The sequence below is a fragment of the Ictalurus furcatus genome, chromosome 9 (genome assembly GCF_023375685.1).
Source record: "Ictalurus furcatus strain D&B chromosome 9, Billie_1.0, whole genome shotgun sequence".
NCBI classification, from domain to species: Eukaryota; Metazoa; Chordata; class Actinopteri; order Siluriformes; family Ictaluridae; genus Ictalurus; species Ictalurus furcatus.
Genome location: NC_071263.1, coordinates 21,141,637 through 21,162,140, shown reverse-complemented (window position 1 = coordinate 21,162,140; position 20,504 = coordinate 21,141,637). Strand labels below are relative to the sequence as shown.

Below are 20,504 nucleotides of genomic sequence, written 5' to 3'. Positions count from 1 at the left end.
GTGAGACAGAGAGAGTGAGTAGTGAACACACTGAAAGAGAAACTGAAATAGGAAGAGCAGACGCCGCACCGCAGAAGTGGAGAATAATCTGGATGATGGGGCAGAGGGGCAGAGCAGGCCAAATGAGAGAATGAGAGAAAAAAGAACGAGAGATAGGGCAGTGGATCAATAGTCCGTGTGGGCTGCTCGCAGTGGCGGCTGGTGCTGGGTTACCACAAGGGGGACTGGCCCGGCCCAGCAGCCCGGCAATTAAACTCGCACGTCTGCAGCTCAGGATTAAATTTAGCCCCTCTGCCCGGCTTCTCCACTGCAGTCTTTATAAAACTATGAGCTCACTCACGACAACAACATGAGCCCTAGCCGTGCTCGCTGCCCCTGCCTGGTCTGATAGCCCCGGCCCAGACGCAGATCACATTTATTGATCTTTTCCTTCCTTCCTGTTATGAGCGGAGGGGGTCGGTGCGAGGGGGTCGTCTTCACACAGGAACACTCCGTATACTGACGTAAGCCTTTTCACATATGAGAAGAGAGACATGTAGACAATTCCACAGATAGCTGAAGTCGCTGATCAGCTGGGAGACTTGCATCAATTGCACACATGGCGGGAAATGCTAACACTTTAGTATCCGTGTCACCTATTCGACGTTAGTTTATATCTAATAAGTGTGTGTATATAAGTAGTGTGTATATAACATGGTAACATTAACAGCTTAACAGTGCTTTATTTAAGATACCCAATTTATTTTTCTTTACACCTTATAGATTCTTTCCAGTTTCTCCTTAATACGTTTTTAGTGAGGTATGTAACAAATGTATGTCTGAATACTTAGATGAAGTTGAAGTCTATTTGATGTCCCATTTACATATAATTTGATGCTTTTAATGATCTTTTAATGAGCAACCCAGTTCTGTCGAGTACTCTGGTGTTTACACTGTAAATAAAATAGTGCTTTGTACTGGACACATACTGGACACCTCTCTTTTACGGAGACCGAGAGCACAACTCTAATGTTCTGATCAATGATTGGACAAATCATTTATTGCTGCACATTTAGAGAAACACTAGTTATTAAAGCAAAGAAAGGTAACACCAAACCAAAGCAAGAATATGAGAACACTAGATAAAGCTCTATTAAGCAGTCCGTGTTGCCAAATCCTTGCTTTATTCACTATTTACAGTATACGCAGGGTTATTAGCTATAAACGAATCGGGTCTAATAAGTGACTCTTACTGCACTGTTTGTGACTGTGAGTTTTCTACGTACAGGGTTTATTTCAATTAGGACTCAAATTGTTTACCCTTAGACTGTTAATGGTGCATACGTGCAATGCAGAGCACCTGCATCTTCTAAAGTGTGTGTGCGGGATATACAGCTCTGTTCGTTCTGTGGCAGTGAATGGGTTAACCTGAAACTGTGCAAGCCCAGTGGTAAAGCTCCCTATTGAATTGAACAGCTCATCATATGGAAAAAGTAGTTCAGTCCTCGCCTGGCACACACTAGGGAGGGTTTTTTAAATCGCTCCCTTTTTTTTTTTTCTTCTTCGTTTTATACTATAAATTATGTATAATGGTGCTTTTCCTGCTAAATAATTAGCTGACATCAAATATATTCCGGGCCTCTGAAATGGAGTGAAATGAGTACGTGGGTGTCCCTTTGTAGAAATCGTTCAGGGTGTCTTTAGTTTACTAAAGAAAAAAAAAAAATTATAATAATAATAATAATAAAATTAAAAAGACAAGTCTGTTCGATAGAAATCATTACGAACAGCTTCGACATCGCTCACCATACGGACATCAGAATCTCAGGTGGTGCATGAGGCTCTGATATGAAGTTGTTCTTCATTTCCATTTGACTCAGTATCCCTGTTCATGATGGCGATGTCGGACTTCGGAAATATGCCAACCTGATTTCTGATCTGATCTGACTCCTGAACGCTGTGACAGACGTCGTCAGACTGATGATACAGAAGCACAAAAGCACGCTGGACATTCCAAAATAACTCGTCCAGCTACACAAAAAAAAACCAATTCTGTCACATCGGACACCGAGGAAACCTCATGTCCTAATCAAACTAAACACGCGTTAAATGAACACGAGGCGCTTTGAGAGTTAATGCATGTGTACATAACACTGAGCCCATCCATTTCCGATCCCAACAGATGGAATTATTATTATAAAGGCACACCATTATGTGTATATTACAGATCTGAGTGCATAAGCTGGAAATAGACGAAGATAGAAGCAAGGAACGATGCATGAAATTAGTTCATTAATCTTCCTCTTGTAGGCTGTCCTTGTTTAGAGGGGAACTCTGCCTGCTATGAACAAAGAGCCCATCGCTCCGTAGTCATCAATTACTCTCTTCATCACAGGGAATGCCCGATGGAAAATGCAACACACATACGTATACTGCGGGAGAGACGAGCGCGTCCGCATGACTCGCCCCCAGTGCGACTGACAATTACTGAACAATCAACTGCAGGAATATTTGCACCTTCCCTCAGTCATGCTCAGTCATGAAGAAACACAGCTGAAGGAAAACACAATAATGACTGCATGAGAAGAAGCTGCTCGTTACACGCTGACACTAATGTCAAATAGTTACACAGATTCTGGACAATTTTTTAAAAAAAAAGAAAAAAAAAAAGCTTTCAATTAGATCCTGAAACTGTAAATAGAGCAGCATTTTCTAACATTTAATTATATTAAATCGTTTTTAGATCGTATTGAAGGAGAGTTTGTGGTGGTACACATGGATATCACATGGATATTGTGTAAAGGTGTACTCAGGTATCGTGATACTGTGTGTTTAGCAGTCTGTTTCCTAAGCAATGCTGCACCATCATTTAGCCCCTAAATGAAGTGCTTCTTACTCACAGCATAAACACTTCTGGAAGATTCTCTCGACTGTTCTACATAATCCACACGTTTACGTCCCTATAAATACTGACGTGTACACTGTATACTTGTCACAAAAACTAAACTCCAGCCAAACTTAATTAGTCTGAAGCTTTTTTATTTTAAGTTTTAACTGAAGCGATTTAAGAGAAATGTCAGGCGTACGTCTCCGTCAGTTTACGCAGCGAGGAAAAACATCACGCTGAACCTTCTTACCTCACTGTAGGAGTGAACAATATGGCAAAAAGATCATAATGCAAGACCTGAAGTGTATCAACCTGTCTGATCGATTTCATTTAGCTATATGCTCGAAAATAAGAAGAGGATTTTTACTCAACATTTACTCAACAAATATACATTTTACACCAACCTCCACAACTACAACTATTATACTCAACTATATCTCCGTATCACACTCTCATATCTCCCGGTCCTCAACATATTCAATTCTCATGCTTTTAACTGCAATAAAAGTTGTGCCTTAAACAAACGAAACACTTAAACATAAACTCAACAGAGTTCGTTGACAGACAATACCCATAATTCCACTCTGTCCTGACACACTGATATCTGAACCTTAACAAAAAATCTCCTTATAGCACTGGTACAGAAATGTACCTACTGAACCTCAAATACACACGACCGCTACAGCTGGGGCTGCTGTAAACCAGAGCTCTCGTCCAGTCGCTCGCTCACTCCCTCACTCACTCACTCCCTCGCTCATTCCCTCACTCACTCACTCACTCCCTCGCTCACTCACTCACTCACTCCCTCACTCACTCACTCACTCACTCCCTCCCTCACTCACTCACTCCCTCCCTCACTCACTCACTCGCTCCCTCGCTCACTCACTCCCTCGCTCACTCCCTCCCTCCCTCACTCACTCCCTCACTCACTCCCTCACTCGCTACCTCGCTCACTCACTCCCTCGCTCACTCACTCACTCACTCACTCCCTCACTCCCTCGCTCACTCACTCCCTCGCTCACTCCCTCACTCACTCCCTCACTCACTCGCTCACTCCCTCGCTCACTCCCTCGCTCACTCCCTCCCTCCCTCACTCACTCCCTCCCTCACTCACTCACTCACTCACTCCCTCGCTCACTCACTCCCTCACTCACTCACTCCCTCCCTCACTCACTCACTCCCTCGCTCACTCCCTCCCTCAGTCACTCCCTCATTCACTCACTATCTCACTCACTCCCTCCCTCACTCACTCCCTCACTCGCTCATTCACTCCCTCACTCACCCCCTCACTCATTCACGTCCTCACTCGCTCCCTCACTCACTCACTCCCTCATTCACTCACTATCTCACTCACTCACTCCCTCACTCGCTCACTCACTCCCTCATTCACTCACTATCTCACTCACTCCCTCCCTCACTCACTCCGTCACTCACTCACTCGCTCCCTCCCTCTCTCACTCACTCACTCATTCACTCACTCACTCCCTCCCTCCCTCACTCATTCACTCGCTCCCTCACTCACTCCCCCCCTCACTCGCTCACTCACTCCCTGACTCACTCACTCCGTCACTCACTCACTCGCTCCCTCCCTCTCTCACTCGCTCACTCACTCCTTCACTCACCCCCTCACTCATTCACTTGATCGCTCCCTCCCTCCCTCAGTCACTCACTCCTTCACTCCCTCACTCACTCCCTTGCTTGCTCACTCTCTCCTTCACTCCCGCACTCACTTGCTCACTCCTTCACTCACTCTCTCAATCCCTCGCTCATTCCTTCACTCACTACTTCACTCACTCCTTCACTCACTCCCTCACTCACTACCTCACTCACTCACACGATAACTCCCTCACTCCCTCCTTCACTCATTCACACAATCACTCACTCACTCACTCCCTCACTCATTCCTTCACTCACTCACACGATCACTCACTCACTCAATGCTTCACTCACTCACTCACACCCTCACTCACACGATCACTCACTCACTCACTCACTCGCATGCTCACTCATTCGCTCCCTCACTCGCTCGCTCACTCACTCCCTCACTCACCTCCTCACTCACTCCCTCACTCGCTCGAAAACTCCCTCCCTCACTCCCTCAATAGCTCACTCCCTCCATCACTCACCCCCTCACTCACCCACTCGCTCACTCCTTCACTCACTCCCTTCCTCACTTATTCCCTCACTCGCTCACATCCTCCCTCGCTCACTCCCTCACTCACTCCCTATTTCACTCACTCACACCCTTGCTTGCTCACTCACTCCTTCACTCACTCACTCCCTCAATCACTCACTCCTTCACTCACTCACTCGCTCACTCCCTCGCTCACTCCTCCACTCACTCGCTCACTCCTCCACTCACTCATGCCTTCACTCACCCGATCACTCAATCCTTCACTCACTCACTCTCTCGCTCACTCCCTTGCTCACTCACTCCTTCACTCACTCACCCACCCCTTCACTTACTCACTCGCTCACTCCTTCAGTCCCTCACTCACTACTTCACTCACTCATTCACTCGCTCACTCCTTCACTCACTTGCTTACTCACACCTTCACTCTCACTCACTCACTCCTTCACTCACTCAATCTTTCACTCACTCACTCACTCCTTCACTTACTCACTCGCTCACTCCTTCACTCACTCGCTCACTCCTTCACTCACTCGCTCACTCCTTCACTCGCTTGCTCAGGCTGGCTGGCAGTTTCACCCAAGTGCCTTTGCCAAAACGTTTCCAGTGCTGTGCCCAGCGTGACTCCACTCTCTGACGTGCGTCAGATACAGGAGCAGTACAGCTGGTGTAGGATAAGATTTATATTATAATACACTCTGCTTTACTGTTTGCCATTCGCAGATCAGCACCAGAAGAACAAAAGCACCTGCATAATGGACTAAGATTTACATGGTTGAGATAACACGCTGACATTGAACTAAAGCAAACACACTTGTTAACTTTTCTAGACGTCTGAAAAGTTAGAAGAGTGAGATTCTTAGTGGGAAATCTCCTTAAGCCCTTAATTTTTCATATGATTATTCCTGTCCTGCTGCAACGTAGTTATCATGCACTATTCTGTGTAAGTATTTTCCTGTGTATTTTTCTGCACATGTCTCGCACTTTACATCCAGTAGTCCAGTGTACCGTGCTACCATGTTATATGGTGCACCCCAGTCCTGGAGAAATAACGCAATACGAGATATATGGAGGAACTGTCTATCGGAAATTGACAATATGGACAATGAAAACCCAATTCATTTGACTAGTAGCCGGTTTAACTGGCTTTGGAGCAAAGCAGAAATGTCTAAAATAATTACAATCATGAAATGAAGGCTAAAGAAAACTTTCCACACATCCTGACTCAGTACATCATCACTGTTGCATACATATTCATCACTGTATGCATTCATTTGTACAGTACAGTAGTAATTACATTAATGGAGTTCATGGATAAGTAACAGCTACCACAAAAAAAAAAGAGATTTCAGTCTACTCATTCTCAGTCATTTCCGACACGCTATCACAAACTACACTACTGACACCACTGTGAACTTTCACTGCAAAGTTTTCCTCCTGTTGTCGTCGCTCTGTCTCTATGCGTGCGTGTGTGTGAAGAGACAGGATAGTGTGGGCTTCACAGGCCGTGTTGCTGGGGCTGAACGTGCTGTGCCGCAGGAGCCGGGTGCAATGTGCGCTCAGTTTGGCTGTCAGGAAGAATCAGAGCCTGTATTGTGACGGACCGTTTCAATATTGATTTCATAAATAAACAGAGCTAACCATCGATCCTAATGTTATTTTGCATTTCAATTACTGCTCAGAAACATAACCTTCAAACGGCTGAGCGTTCGATACCAATAACGTTCTCTGATAAATGCTCGCATAGCCACCCAACGCACGTTGTGGTTCGTCCCCCTCGTCCTCACAAAGTGTAAATTGGCGGACTTAGCATTTTCCCCTCCATAAACATTTAATTAGGGAGCGAATCAGAAAGCAGGGTGAGGATCGTTTTCATGATGTCTGTGGGATTGACAGTGTCACTTATGCAAACAGAGGCAGAGGGGTTTGCACAGATCCGCACTGTTGCTGTGAAACTCGTATTTACTTTGAATGGTACATACGGTACGTGCGGCGCTGACTGTTGTCAGATTTGATTAGATTTCATCTTGGAGGCCGTGGAATTTATTTTCCATTCCATTCATTTGAAAAGAAAGTATTTCTAAATCTCCTTTCAACTCATCATTATTATAAACTCATTCACACAGTTGTTTTTTTTTTCCCCCCTGTGTGTGAGTATGTGTGTGTGAATCGTGACTGCCCTCTTGGCGTTGGAGCAACAGGAAGATGTGCTGACGCACGGTGTCAGTGATAGCGGTTGCTTGCGGGCGGGTGGAGGCAGGCGGATGCGAGGCCCCCAGACTGCGCTGTGATCTGGCCCCAGCTCAGGCAGACATTATCCTCAGCGCGCTAATGGACCCCACTTTATTTTTAAACACACTGTCACAGCGAGGCTCGGATGCCAAGGTAACCTTCGAGAGAATGAGAGGGGACGGTGACGAGGGCTTCTTTGGTTGCTGCCGCAAGGTGTGAGAGTGCTGAATGAGGGAGTGAGACTGCAGAGCTCTCGATCAGAAGAAGCTCAACAAGGTCACGTTATAACCGACTGACCCTTCGTGCATACACGCAGACGTGAGATGCCCATGGATAAGAGAGAAAATGAATACTGGCTGTATCAATTCACAAATAAATTTCATAGTACTATAAAAACGCTCGTGTGCGTGTGTGTGTGTGTGTGTGACAGAGAGAGAGAGAGAGAGAGAGAGTAAGAGACAAAAACTCGCATGCGCAACACAAAATGCAAGCGTGCAACGGTCAAAACAGAGCGCATCCCAAATCACCTCGGGGGGAGGCGAAGCTCTCGTGTGGGCCACACGGGTGCACAACCACTAAGTCAATTCATTTACAGTGCAAGGAATGAGCGTGCTGTGCACGGCTTACCAGAAGCGAGAGGGCTCCTTCTGAGTGGCCAGAGAATGGGACAAGGAGGCCCTGTTGGTAAAGGAGATGTGTTTAGAAACAGAGTGACAGCAATGCATTTTAAAAAAAACAAAACAAAAAAAACAAACAATTGTCATTTTGTCTGTGATGTCCTTTCATAGCAGCACTCCACTGAGGGTGTAAAGTGTACAGTGTGTGAGAAAGAGATTTGTGCCATAGGTCAGTCAGAAGGCTTTGGGCTCGTACACACGCGGCCTGGACCCGTCAAGCCCCTCGGTTTAGAGGAAAGGTAGGTCGAGCGCAGCCACAGGCCTGTGTGGGTAATGTATTCTGAAACCAAATTACCGTAAGCCGATCCCATCTGGATAGTGTCGGAGTGGGGGGCTGCTCTGCTTAGCCACGATAGCATCTCCACGCAGACAGCAAAAATCTGATTAACTCAATAGCAGTGAAACACTTGGTCAAAGAGCAAGGAGCTTTTAACTTAAGATACACTAATACAATTCCGTTGCCTTGTTTTCTCTACAGCTAATACGATAAAAAAGGAGCCGAAGGGTGGGAAAAAAAAAAATAGAGAGCAAAAGCAGTGGAAGGGATCTTGCATTTTAAGCATTCAATGCGCCAACTCGGGAATGAAGTCAAACAAATTTAAGTGTAATTCATCATTGAGTGCTTATGGAGGTTCGCCACAGAAATACATAATCGGACTGTCATTCGGCTATAGACTAACACGGGTCTGTGTGTGTGTGTGTGTGTGTGTGTATGTGTGTGTGTGTGTGTGGGGCGGGGGGGGGGGGACTGGTGTGAGTGAGAAAACAGGATAGGCTTGTCAGTAAGTGAGGAACACACAAGAAAAGTCTTGTCTCTTTTCATTCTTGCTCATTGTGAATGCTAAGAGCGAAGAAAAACTCAAAGTGACAAGGCACAATATTGCCAGATTTTGGAGTGGTAAAGAAGCGCCACAACAACTCGAGAGGGGCAATAAACAGAGACATGTCCCCTCCAGCTGCTGCCTGCACTCGGGCATGCAAACTTAACAAAGAAGAGCCTATAAAAATAAGCGTAACAGACAAACACCATTCCCACATGGGCCAAACACAACTGTTACGTTCAGCAGAAAACCAGATCCGCAAACATTTCACGCTCGTTGGCGTCGCCGCTCTAAACAATGTCACGCGTAATCCTCAGTGATATCTCTACATCTGATACTAATGAATGTATTATTTACGTTATCCATGTGAATAAACTGCTGGCTCACTGTACAGTATAAGATCTATACTGAATTCACCAGGATCACACTAATAGCCAACTCAACACACTCACGCTGAACAACAGCGTTTCAGTGGAGATCAATCTCTGCAGTTAAACACGATTTATTAGACAATTTAAAGATGATTATATATTTCAAAACCTAAACTGAAACAATTACTCTATTATTCCTAATCGTAATCTCCTACAAAGTAAATGATTCATTTTTTCCCCCCAATTTTACAATTAGTTAGTATTTTTCAGTTTTTCTAGTTTTTACTTTTTCTATTATAGCAGTAGGACATGATATAAATATAACAACACTGAATACAGAAATAAACCGTTTGGAGGTGTATAATATAAATATAACAACACTGAATATAGGAATAAATCACTTTGAGGTGTATAATATAAATTGAACAACACTGAATATAGAAATAAATCGTTTTGAGGTGTATAATATAAATATAACAACACTGAATATAGAAATAAACCGTTTTGAGGTGTATAATATAAATATAACAACACTGAATATAGGAATAAATCACTTTGAGGTGTATAATATAAATATCACAACACTGAATATAGGAATAAATCACTTTGAGGTGTATAATATAAATTGAACAACACTGAATATAGAAATAAATCACTTTGAGGTGTATAATATAAATTGAACAACACTGAATATAGAAATAAATCACTTTGAGGTGTACTTTGGAACAATGTCAGACATGGGCATCTAAAAACCTTATCTACACACAAAAGGCATATTATTACCAAACAAAAGTGTTTAAATGAATTAATTTTACCCCTAAAAGAACTCACAGGCTTCACACACACACACACACACACACACACACACACACACCAAACACAAGCTTGATGTTGAGCTACCTCACTGATTTAGCACAGAACAGAAACCTAAATGTAATATTTATAATTAGTTAAAATGTTCTCCTCTTCTTGTACAAAAAATTCCCTTCACTATTTCCCTTAACTTTTGCATGTGATTTTTTAATAACGAATGTTTTAATAATGTCCATATGAGCCAATGATTACACACTACCTCGATCCTGCATTACTAAACGCTTTACTGGAGTGCGTCTAAGCCGATATTACGACGCCACGATTTTTATCAAATGGGACGCGAAATTATGGACCATGGTTCGGCTTTATCTGTAACAGTTTCAGTGTATACACACGTACGTGTGTGTGTGTGTGTGTGTGTGTGTGTGTGTGTGTGTGTGTGTATGATCAGCATGTGAAAGAAGCTTCTACCAGTCACTTTCGTGTAGCAAAAACGACAGCTACAAATGTGTATTTAACAATTCAAATAAATTCTTCCCTCTGTATTAGTGAGCATGTTATACAATTAAAATATGATTGACATCATTAAAAATAAATGCATGGAGCAAATTAACATTAACAATATAATATAATTTTTAAAAAGCTGACAGACAACATAAGATTGTAAAAGAGTATAAAGTGTATATAGGTTGTATATACATTATAGCAGAAATAGAATGCTGGAGTAAGAAAAAATATTTATTTACATTTAAATGCAGTGTATTTAATTTAATTTTTTTTTTTTTTTTTGCAAAATCAATGCAACTTTTCCGCAAAAAAAAATACAAATGAACCATTTTCCTCTCATCACTTCTGAAAAACGTAGATGCCAAATTATATGAATTAAATATTAAAATAACAAATTCATTAAATACTAACATTAATTTGTATTAAAATAAACATATTTACTAATGCAATATAAATATGTATATATATATATATATATATATATATATATATATATATATATATATATACGAAAAATAATAATAATGCTGTATTCCACTGGCATATGGGGGGGGACACAATACCAAACTATACCTACATGCACATTCGGACATATTTTCTATCATTTTAACATGCAGAACACTCTCAGTTTCATGAGTCATTTTATGAAGTGTGTGAATGTGTAGGTTTGAGTCGAGGCTGTCCTGTGTGTACCTAGAAAAGAGCTCTATTGAACCTTTCTAATCCTGCTTAGTGCTACAAAGCAGATTAAAATATGCGTGGCTAAGGAGTTAACGAGCTCGGCCGGGGCACAGCGTGGTCAGCGGCCAGGCAAACACACTTCCCCAAAAACACACACACGCACACACACACACACACACACCATCCTGCAGCACAGCACTGTCAATTTAACCCTGTTTCATTCCATTCCGTCCGTGTCTCTGTAATCCTACACGTCGCAGAAAGCAACAAAAAAAAAAATGATTCATTCAGCTGCGCTACTTGCCATTATTCTTTTCGATCATATCAATCTTTCAAGCTGCCACGGTGTGTATCATTTTATGATAATCCGGCCACAACAACACACACATTTGGCTGATTGGATTTTTAGCATGAAAAGAGTTATCGTCTTAAATTATGTGCGCTTCCAATATGGCTTATGATTGTTCTTTCAACATGATATATATCTGTACATGTAGAGATTACTTGGTGAGCACAGAAATAAAGAAATAAATTCACTTCTGACGGCTGTAAGTGGCGAGAAATATCGCACGAGGAGAGGAGGTAAGAAAATGCTAGTTAATATTTATATGTAGGTATTTATATAAGTCTGATTAAATTGATTCGGTATTGAGTGTTTTAACAGAAAAGGTCAAGCGAATACTTTCAAAATAAGACCTCCCCCCTTAAAATAAATAAATGAACAAACATGTGCAGAAGAAAAACTACAAACAAATTATTAAATGCTTAAATGATATTAAAAGTGGATGGGAATGAGAACTGAGAATGCACTGGGGGTTTAAAAGCAGAAGTTTAAGGAGCGCGTAGCGGGACAGACGTGAGCGTGTGAGAGTGTGTGAGTGCGAGAGCGTGTCCTGAGCAGCACCGCAGCGAGCCCATCTCCCCGCTATCATCCTTTCCTCTCTCCCTCTCCACCAACAAATAATCCCAGCCGAGCCTATCTCCATGGGATCTGTTTAACCTCGCCTCTTTCCTTTAATTCCCATGTCTTTAACAGCAGGCACGAATCGAAGCGCCGCTTCCCGGCTTCTTTACTCACTCCTTTTGTCCTGCATGAACAAGTACCTTCAGAATTGTTTTCTTCCTTTTTCTTTTTGATACACATACACTTACACATTCACACACTTACACACAAATAAAAGGAAATCACATTAAGGAGCCTCTAATTGATTGGCTACGCACTTAATGCAATGTGCAAAGAGTGCCCCACACACACACACACACACACACACACACACACACACACACACACACACACACAGCTAACAACCCGGCTTTCAGGAGACGGATTTCTTTGCGTCCTACACAGAACAAGCTCAGAGCACCTGCTCTCCTGTAGTTAATAATGTCTTCAAGCCTCATTTACCCCAAAACAGAAGGACTGAGAATACGTGTGTGTTTGTGTGTGTGTGATAAAAGTATAAAGCCTCTACATGAACAGTAAAAAGTTGTTCCCAAACAAATACTTCTACAAAGTTGACGAAAAGCTGAGAAATAAAACGAGAGGTAAAGGAAATGCAGTGAGTGAGGTGGGTTAACACAGAGCAGAAATGAAAGAGAGGAAAGATGCACCTACTGGTTATGATAGCTGAGAGGATCAGGGATGCAAAGTTCTGAAACGTCCATCAGTCCAGTTTTAGCATTCCAGGAAGCAGAAAAGGAGGAAAGAGGAAACAAGTGACACCTACTTCTCCCTCCCCCCCCCCGAAAAAAAACAGGAGAGACGGACACCTTCAGAAAAAAAGGCAAAAAAAAGAAGAAGAAGAAGAAGAAGAAGAAGAAGCGCCCAGCAGCACGGCACCCCCCAGTCTGCACAGGTACAAGTGTGTGTGCCTGTGGGTGAGGGCACGTGTGTGTGTTAGTTAGTAGTGTGTGTGCACGTGTGTATGTGTCTGTGTGTGGATGAGGATGTGAGAGAGTGGAAGGGGGGGGATGGGGGGGAGCTAAAGGTGGGGGCGAGAGAGAGAGAGAGAGAGAGAGAGAGAGAGAGAGAGTGAGTGAGGGAGTGAGAGAGGCAGCAGCAGAGGTGGGAGAGAGCAGTAAGATGGAGTGGCTGTGAGAGAGCGAGAGAGAGAAATGACTCTTTCCATGCTCGGGATAGGGCTCTTTAAGACTGAAGGGCTTGATGAATATGGAACAGCTGCTGTTGGCTGGCTCCGGGGGGGCAGGACTTAAAGCGACAGAGAGTGCTGGTGGAACACATGGGAGGGGGTGGGGAGAAGAGCCGGGAGGGGAGGGGAGGGGGGACGGGGTGTCTTAAATGCCCACACAGACAATCACATAGCCTGCTACACACTTGCATCAAGTCATAAGCTAATGTATGATAAGCTAATGTATGATTACAAATGAATGCTAAACTTAACCCCAAACACAAATAACATTTCTTAAGCGTTAGCTCGGTCAAATACACACATTTTTTGAACTTTTGAAATTCCAATAATAATAATAATAATTTTCACATTTCTATACATATTTTGTTTAGCACTATAAAGTTCATTTTTGTTGAAATACAATTAAGGCTAGTTTTAATACGATCACGAATGGCCAGACTGAACAAAAGCACCGCTGTTCCCTGTAATAAGAAAAAACACGTACTGTTTACTTGCATAGTAAATATTAAATATAAATATTGCCGTTGTTGTTGTTGTTGTTGTTTATTTCGCCGCACATTTAACCAAAGATTTATAGTTTATAACTGAAAAGCAACTCTGTATATTCTATCTATTTTTGTACTGACTGTTATATTTTGTTACTGGTGTTTAAATGTCATTTATAGTGTAGTGTGGATTTGCCTGTAACGTCATTTCTTTCTACTTATTTCAATATTCATTTCTGAATTTGACCAAAATAAGTAAAGTAGAAAACTGGTCATGTAAAAATAAAAATAAAAATAAAAATCCACACACTGGTTGGTGGAACACACACACACACACACACAAAAAAAAAAACAACAACTACCAAATCGATAATCACACACGCTCTGGCCATAAATCAGAGCGTGTGTGAAGTTTTTCATGCACACCATGATACAGTGACTATCTTGTGGAAGTTTCAGAGCGAGTGTGAGAAATGTTTCGAGTAATAATTCAAACTGGACACCCATCAGCTTCTAAGGCGGCAGAAAATCCTCGCCTGTCTTCAGTGTCCCGCGGCTTCAAAAACACCAGTGTCTCACTGTTGATCAAGCCTTGGAACTATGCAGGGAATGCAGATACCATTTCACAGTTGATGAGCGTCTCCATGTTACTGTATCCCATTTTATAAAAGCAACGGGCACACCGTATCATCCAAAAAGGAGCTTTGGCAAAGCCAGTGGGTAATATGAACAGATGTAACTGTCTGCGTCCCACAAAACCAAACCGAATAAATCCTATAAAGCATTTGTCGTGACCAAGGCATGCTAGACAAGTTCAGAAACTGTTCGTCTGTCTATTTCACGATCGTCCTAACGACTAAAGTGCTACATGCTTTCTATTTCTCTCTGCTCGCTTTCTACTGGAATATACCAGATAGCTCTGGAGAGGGGGGGTAGGGGTTGGGGGTCGCTGTCATGTTATTAGACGGTTCAGCATAACCTTAAGAGAAACCAGTCCACTCCTATTCAACTGCTCACGTTTCCATAATCAATACTAAAGCATCATGCAATCCCTATTGATCATCACAGGCCCCATTAATGCTCTACTGCAGGCCTTCGAATGTACTTTGCATTAAAAAAAACACCACTTATTTGGGTGGACATCACAGCTAGTTTGAAGCGTACGATAGTTTGGAATCAAAAATAGGAACAAAGTGTAACTCAAAGTCTTTAACATCGTCTGAGAATATGAAACAGCACCCAAATGAAACATTCGAATTCAAAGGATTACATGTAACCAGAGAAAATTATTGGAGCAGACATTTCCTGTAAACATTCGCAAATCTGCACAGAATACTAACACATCTACAGTGCAGTACTCTCACATGTCTTCTTATTTTCTATGTGTGTGTGCGTGTGTTCCAACATGCATGTCAAATTGCTAATAAAACCCCTGAAATTTGTGCTATTTTTAAATCCATCAACACTGTGGGTCATATGGAGTAGGTGACTGATGTTTCAGAAATTCTGTCATTTAATTGCAAAACATGGGATTAAAGGTCATTCATCCGAGATTTTAATCCACCTGATTTGGTTAAAGGGGAGGGAAGAATCCCTCTGGAATGCTTATTAAGTGGCAGGCGTTTGGGATCCTGAACAAAAAAAAAAAACAAAAAAAAAAAAAAAGGCGCTGTCTCATGCATTTTGTTTATACAGTCTGCCTTACACATGTCCTCGAGACTACTCACTAATTTTGTCAGTCTTAAATAAAGAGATAAATTGCATTTCGACAGCATTACAGATCGTTTTGTATTGACTGATCCCTGATTTAGTGAGAAGATGTATGATTTTGGTGAAATCTGACAGAAATCCAAATGCAGGAAAATTTCATGACATGCCCAGTGCATACTGTATAATGTGTGGAAAATTACAGAATTGGCGAGAAAAAAAAAAAAAGGAAAAGTTTATTTTCATAGAGAAGATTAAACTAACTGCAACTTTGTGTATTTAATCAGCTTTTTGCTGCATTGTACTGTGATTGAGCTGTTCTTATTTGTTGGAACACTATACAAATTTAGTCAAGACTTAATCCTGAATTTTAAGAAAACATTATGTAATGTAATGAATATAAAACAATAAACTGAAAATCAAGAATGTCCAGTTCTAGAAATTGGATGACGAACTGTTTCGGTGTAAGAGATGTCACAGCAAAGTGTTTACTGTGTTGGTCTGTACAATATAAAATCAGGTCAATTGTGTAAAGCTACACAGGCCAAGCCACTAAACAGAGACATTTAGCCATGGAGTGCACTGGAGCTTCCTGGTGAGGTGAGGAGACAGAACGCGGAGGAGGGAGCAGACAGGGGTCAGTGTACAGTCACATTCAGGCTCAAATCGATTCCTCTTCCTTTGTGCTCTTAAATGATCATGGACAAATGCTACATCACAACTATACCTGAGGTCCCATGCAAGTAAGGTAACTTATGTAGACTACTACTAGTGAGTGAGTGAGAGAGAGAGAGAAAGAGAGACGGAGGGAGAGAGAGAGTGAGTGAGAGAGTGGGAGAGAGAGGGAGAGAGAGAGAGTGAGTGAGAGAGGGAGAGAGAGAGAGTGTGTGTGGGAGAGAGAGAGTGAGTGAGAGAGGGAGAGAGAGGGAGAGAGAGAGAGTGTGGGAGAGAGAGAGAGTGGGAGAGAGTGAGTGAGAGAGGGAGAGAGAGAGAGTGTGTGTGGGAGAGAGAGAGTGAGTGAGAGAGGGAGAGAGAGTGAGTGAGTGAGTGCGAGAGAGAGGGAGAGAGAGAGAGTGTGGGAGAGAGAGGGGGGGAGAGGGAGAGAGAGGGAGAGAGAGTGTATGGGAGAGAAGAGAGTGTGGGAGAGAGAGTGAGAGAGAGAGAGGGAGAGAGAGAGTGTGGGAGAGGGAGAGTGTGTGGGAGAGAGAGTGAGTGAGAGAGTAGGAGAGAGAGGGAGAGAGAGAGTGAGAGAGAGTGGGAGAGAGAGAGTGAGAGTGTGGGAGAGAGAGAGAGAGAGAGAGAGTGAGAGAGTGGGAGAGGGAGAGAGGGAGACAGTGTGGGAGAGAGTGTGGGAGAGAGAGTGTGAGTGAGAGAGAGGGAGAGAGAGAGAGGGGGAGAGTGAGTGAGTGAGAGAGGGGGAGAGAGAGAGGGAGAGAGAGTGGGAGAGAGAGAGAGAGAGAGAGAGGAGAGTGAGTGAGTGAGAGAGAGAGAGAGGGAGAGAGTGGGAGAGAGAGAGAGGGGGAGAGAGAGAGAGGAGAGTGAGTGAGTGAGAGAGAGAGAGAGAGAGAGAGTGGGAGAGAGAGAGAGGGGGAGAGTGAGTGAGTGAGAGAGGGGGAGAGAGAGAGAGGGAGAGAGTCGGAGAGAGAGAGAGAGAGAGAGAGAGGAGAGTGAGTGAGTGAGAGAGGGAGAGAGAGAGAGAGAGGGAGAGAGAGGGAGAGAGAGAGAGTGTGGGAGAGAGAGAGTGGGAGAGAGAAAGAGAGGGGGAGAGTGAGTGAGTGAGTGAGAGAGAGAGAGAGAGAGAGTGGGAGAGAGAAAGAGAGGGGGAGAGTGAGTGAGTGAGTGAGAGAGGGGGAGAGAGAGAGAGAGAGAGAGGGAGAGTGGGAGAGAGAGAGATCATTGCCCTGCTTGATGTGACATGACACTGATCATTAAAGCGCCTTATTTTATTTCTAAACAGATATTTAGATATAGATAGCGTCATTTCCGTTCCTTTCACGTTTACATTTTTACGTCATACGCACGTGACGCGCATATTTAAAAACCCTTCAAGAATTATTGAATTAAAAAATAAATAAGCATTAAGACTGTTTCTGTGAATTAAATTAGACACTTAATTACAAGCCTCGTGTCCGAAATTGTACCCTACCTCCTATTCTCTTAGGAAACCCCGGTACAGTGCATTGTGAGAGTATTAACTGCATTATGAGAATATTAACTGCATTATGAGAGTATGAACTGCATTATGAGTGAATGAACTGCATTATGAGTGATAATTGGTGTATTAAGTGCATTATGACTCCTCATCACCTCCTAGACTTACTCGTTTGGACATTAAGCCAGTACAGTTTAAGAAGAGGTGTAACGTGTGCAGAAGCCTCTACAGTGCACTCTAAAGAGAATAAGTTGTGTTTTCTGAGATCTGCACAACTACAAAACTTTTCGCTGCGCGTCACCGCGCGCGCACGAACTGCCAGGCTAATCTAATTCAATTCAAACAACGACAACAAAAAAAAAACGCACCTTAAAAAAATAATACTAATAAACCAGTTTGATAAACGACTTAACAAAATACACCGAGAGAAAAGAAGAGAAAGGTGGAGGGAAATTACTCTACCTTCTCCCACATATAGGCCATTTTCGAGCTCCCCATTCAGGTGTGAGTGAAAGAGAGATGTCTTCGTCCTGTCCAAGGCTGCTCTTACCTTTTCAAACTGACTCCTCGTGCTGTACAAGTGTGTGTGTGTGTGTGTGTGTGTACGTGTACCCCTCCTCCAGCTCCGACTCACTGCATCCCAGCGCGCGCACGCACACACACACACTTTTCTCACACCTTAATTGCTCCAGTAGTTGAAACTAAACACTAACCTTCAGTATTTACTTCAAGTTCGAGCGCGTGCCGCTACTTTCTCGTACAAAAATCCGTTTCCCTTCTTTTTTTTTTTTTTTACTAATAGATTCGTTCGTCCTTCGTGTAGTTTTACCAAGAGGAAAAGGAAATTAGAGTAGACAGAATGACAGGCTGTGCCAATCTTAAACCATGTCGTAGTTCTGGGGGGGGGAGAGCGGGCTTTGACACCGCCGTCGATGAATAAATTACGAGATAACTGTTAGCGTCGCGTCTGAGGCCAGGTGAGCTAAGAGTTTGGCAACGGTGTCGTGTATCATTGGTCTAAACTTAGGGACTTCTTCACTACGAAGTGGAATAAAAATTCATTTCGTTTAAAATGTCAGGAGGCTCAGTTCTCCGTGTAGAAAGTTACCAGTTGGTGACAGAAAACACTTCGGAGGTAAAGTGCGCGCGCGCACAGGTTTCAATTCCACAGTGCGCGAGCTCCTGAATGATCTGTATTTATATCATCGGGAGTAAATAATAATAATATATATTTTGTGTGTGTGTGTGTGTGTGTGTGTTTCTTATTCTACTTTTACATTTACCCAAGGAGCTGGTTTTTTTGTTTGTTTGTTTGTTTGTTTTACCTAATATATTTATTATCGTTATTTTAGAATGCACTTGTTTCTTCTTCTCCAAGTGCAGTCGTATGAATTAGACTCAGCTCACTTAGCAGACTGACCCAAAGAAGAAATATTGTTATTATTATTATCATTACAAATGATTTCATTAAAAGCCACCATGTGGATAAAACAAATTATAAACTGATTAAAAAGCGTCCCAGAATCCAAGTGAATCATTTGTTTAGCTCCACTAGAGGGAGCACTATTTCACAAGAATCAAGAAGGAGTTTGTTTATTTATGAATGCAATCTCTTATATTTGTAGCTTTCTAATTAAAACGCCCCAAACCCAGTGTTTGGATTTACATAAAGCGAGGATTTGTGATTGTACTAAGAAATAAAGCAGTGATTTAACAGGCATTTACATTTTTATTTGATTTTCATGTTCATGTTGAAATGATAATGTTAATAATAATAATTGTTATTACTGTTGTTAGTAGTAGTAGTAGTAGTAGTACACACTCAGATATAAGATATAATTTTTCTTCTCACTGACATTCCCAGGTATAATATACATACTGAAGGTATCAAAGATCCCAAATGACCCCAGTGACCCTCCCCTACCTTTAGTTCTCAGAGTGTATTTAGCCTCCATGTAAACTGCACATCATCATCTTCAATAACCGCTTTATCCTGGTCAGGATTGCTATGGATCCAGAGCCTATCCCAGGAACACTGGATGTGAAGTGGGAACACACCCTGAATATGACACCAGTCCATTTCAGGGCACAAACACATTCACACATTCCTTCACACCTAGGGACAATTTTAGCATAACCAACCCACCTTCTGATATGTTTTCGGACAGGGGAGGAAACTGGAGAACCCAGAGGAAACCTACACAGACACGAAGGAGAACATGCACTGAAACTCCACACAGACAGAATCCCAAGCTCAGGATCAAACTGTGCTGCCCTTAAACGACACATCTTTATAGAAAATTATTTATAATTACTAGGTGTATATCAATACTGATAGGTTATGAAGTGCGATCCTAGTAATTTATTCATTTAGCAGATGCTGTTATCCAAAGCGATTTACAAATGAGAAAATACAAGCAATTGTTAGATGGATTGTAATATTAATAACAGCAAAAATTTGCTCTCTCAGTTAAGGACATCTTGTTTTTATAACATTATTAATAACATCATTAATAATAACATTATTCTCACTGACTCATTTTTGACTGAAGACTACACACACAACATTTGGAGAGGTTTTGTATGGGACTTATTTATAAAGGAGTATCTAGCTATTTTTTTTTCCCTCTGCGGTTGTAAGCTGCTCCCTAAATGAATTACGGCATCATGGCAAACCGAGTTAAAGTCACTCACATTTGGAGTGGATAGACAGGTAAAATATGTTCTCAGATCAAAAGGACTCAGGCATTCATCTAAACTTGCCCCTTTGAACATTGCATAATTCAAAACCCAAGCATTTTTCTCTGCAGTGCTCAAACTGAATCAGAACCAGGCTCTCCTCTAAAATCATTCCTCTGTCCACTCCTCTCAACCCATCTCCAAATTTCATTTGGAAGACGCTCAAGCTCAC

General features: G+C 42.4%; 1 protein-coding gene across 1 annotated transcript in view; it reads right to left on the bottom strand.

The window, feature by feature from the left end:
* The window catches only part of esrrb (estrogen-related receptor beta), a 53,426-nt gene extending 40,406 nt beyond the window's left edge, over positions 1-13,020 (bottom strand). Inside the window, exons 1-2 of the mRNA XM_053632969.1 lie at positions 12,715-13,020; positions 7,857-7,907 (exon numbers count right to left, since the gene is read on the bottom strand). Of these exons, the coding sequence (XP_053488944.1) occupies positions 7,857-7,907; positions 12,715-12,764 (101 nt within the window). The 5' untranslated portion in view covers positions 12,765-13,020. The remainder of the gene's footprint in view (positions 1-7,856; positions 7,908-12,714) is intronic.
* Between the last annotated feature and the right edge of the window lie 7,484 nt (positions 13,021-20,504).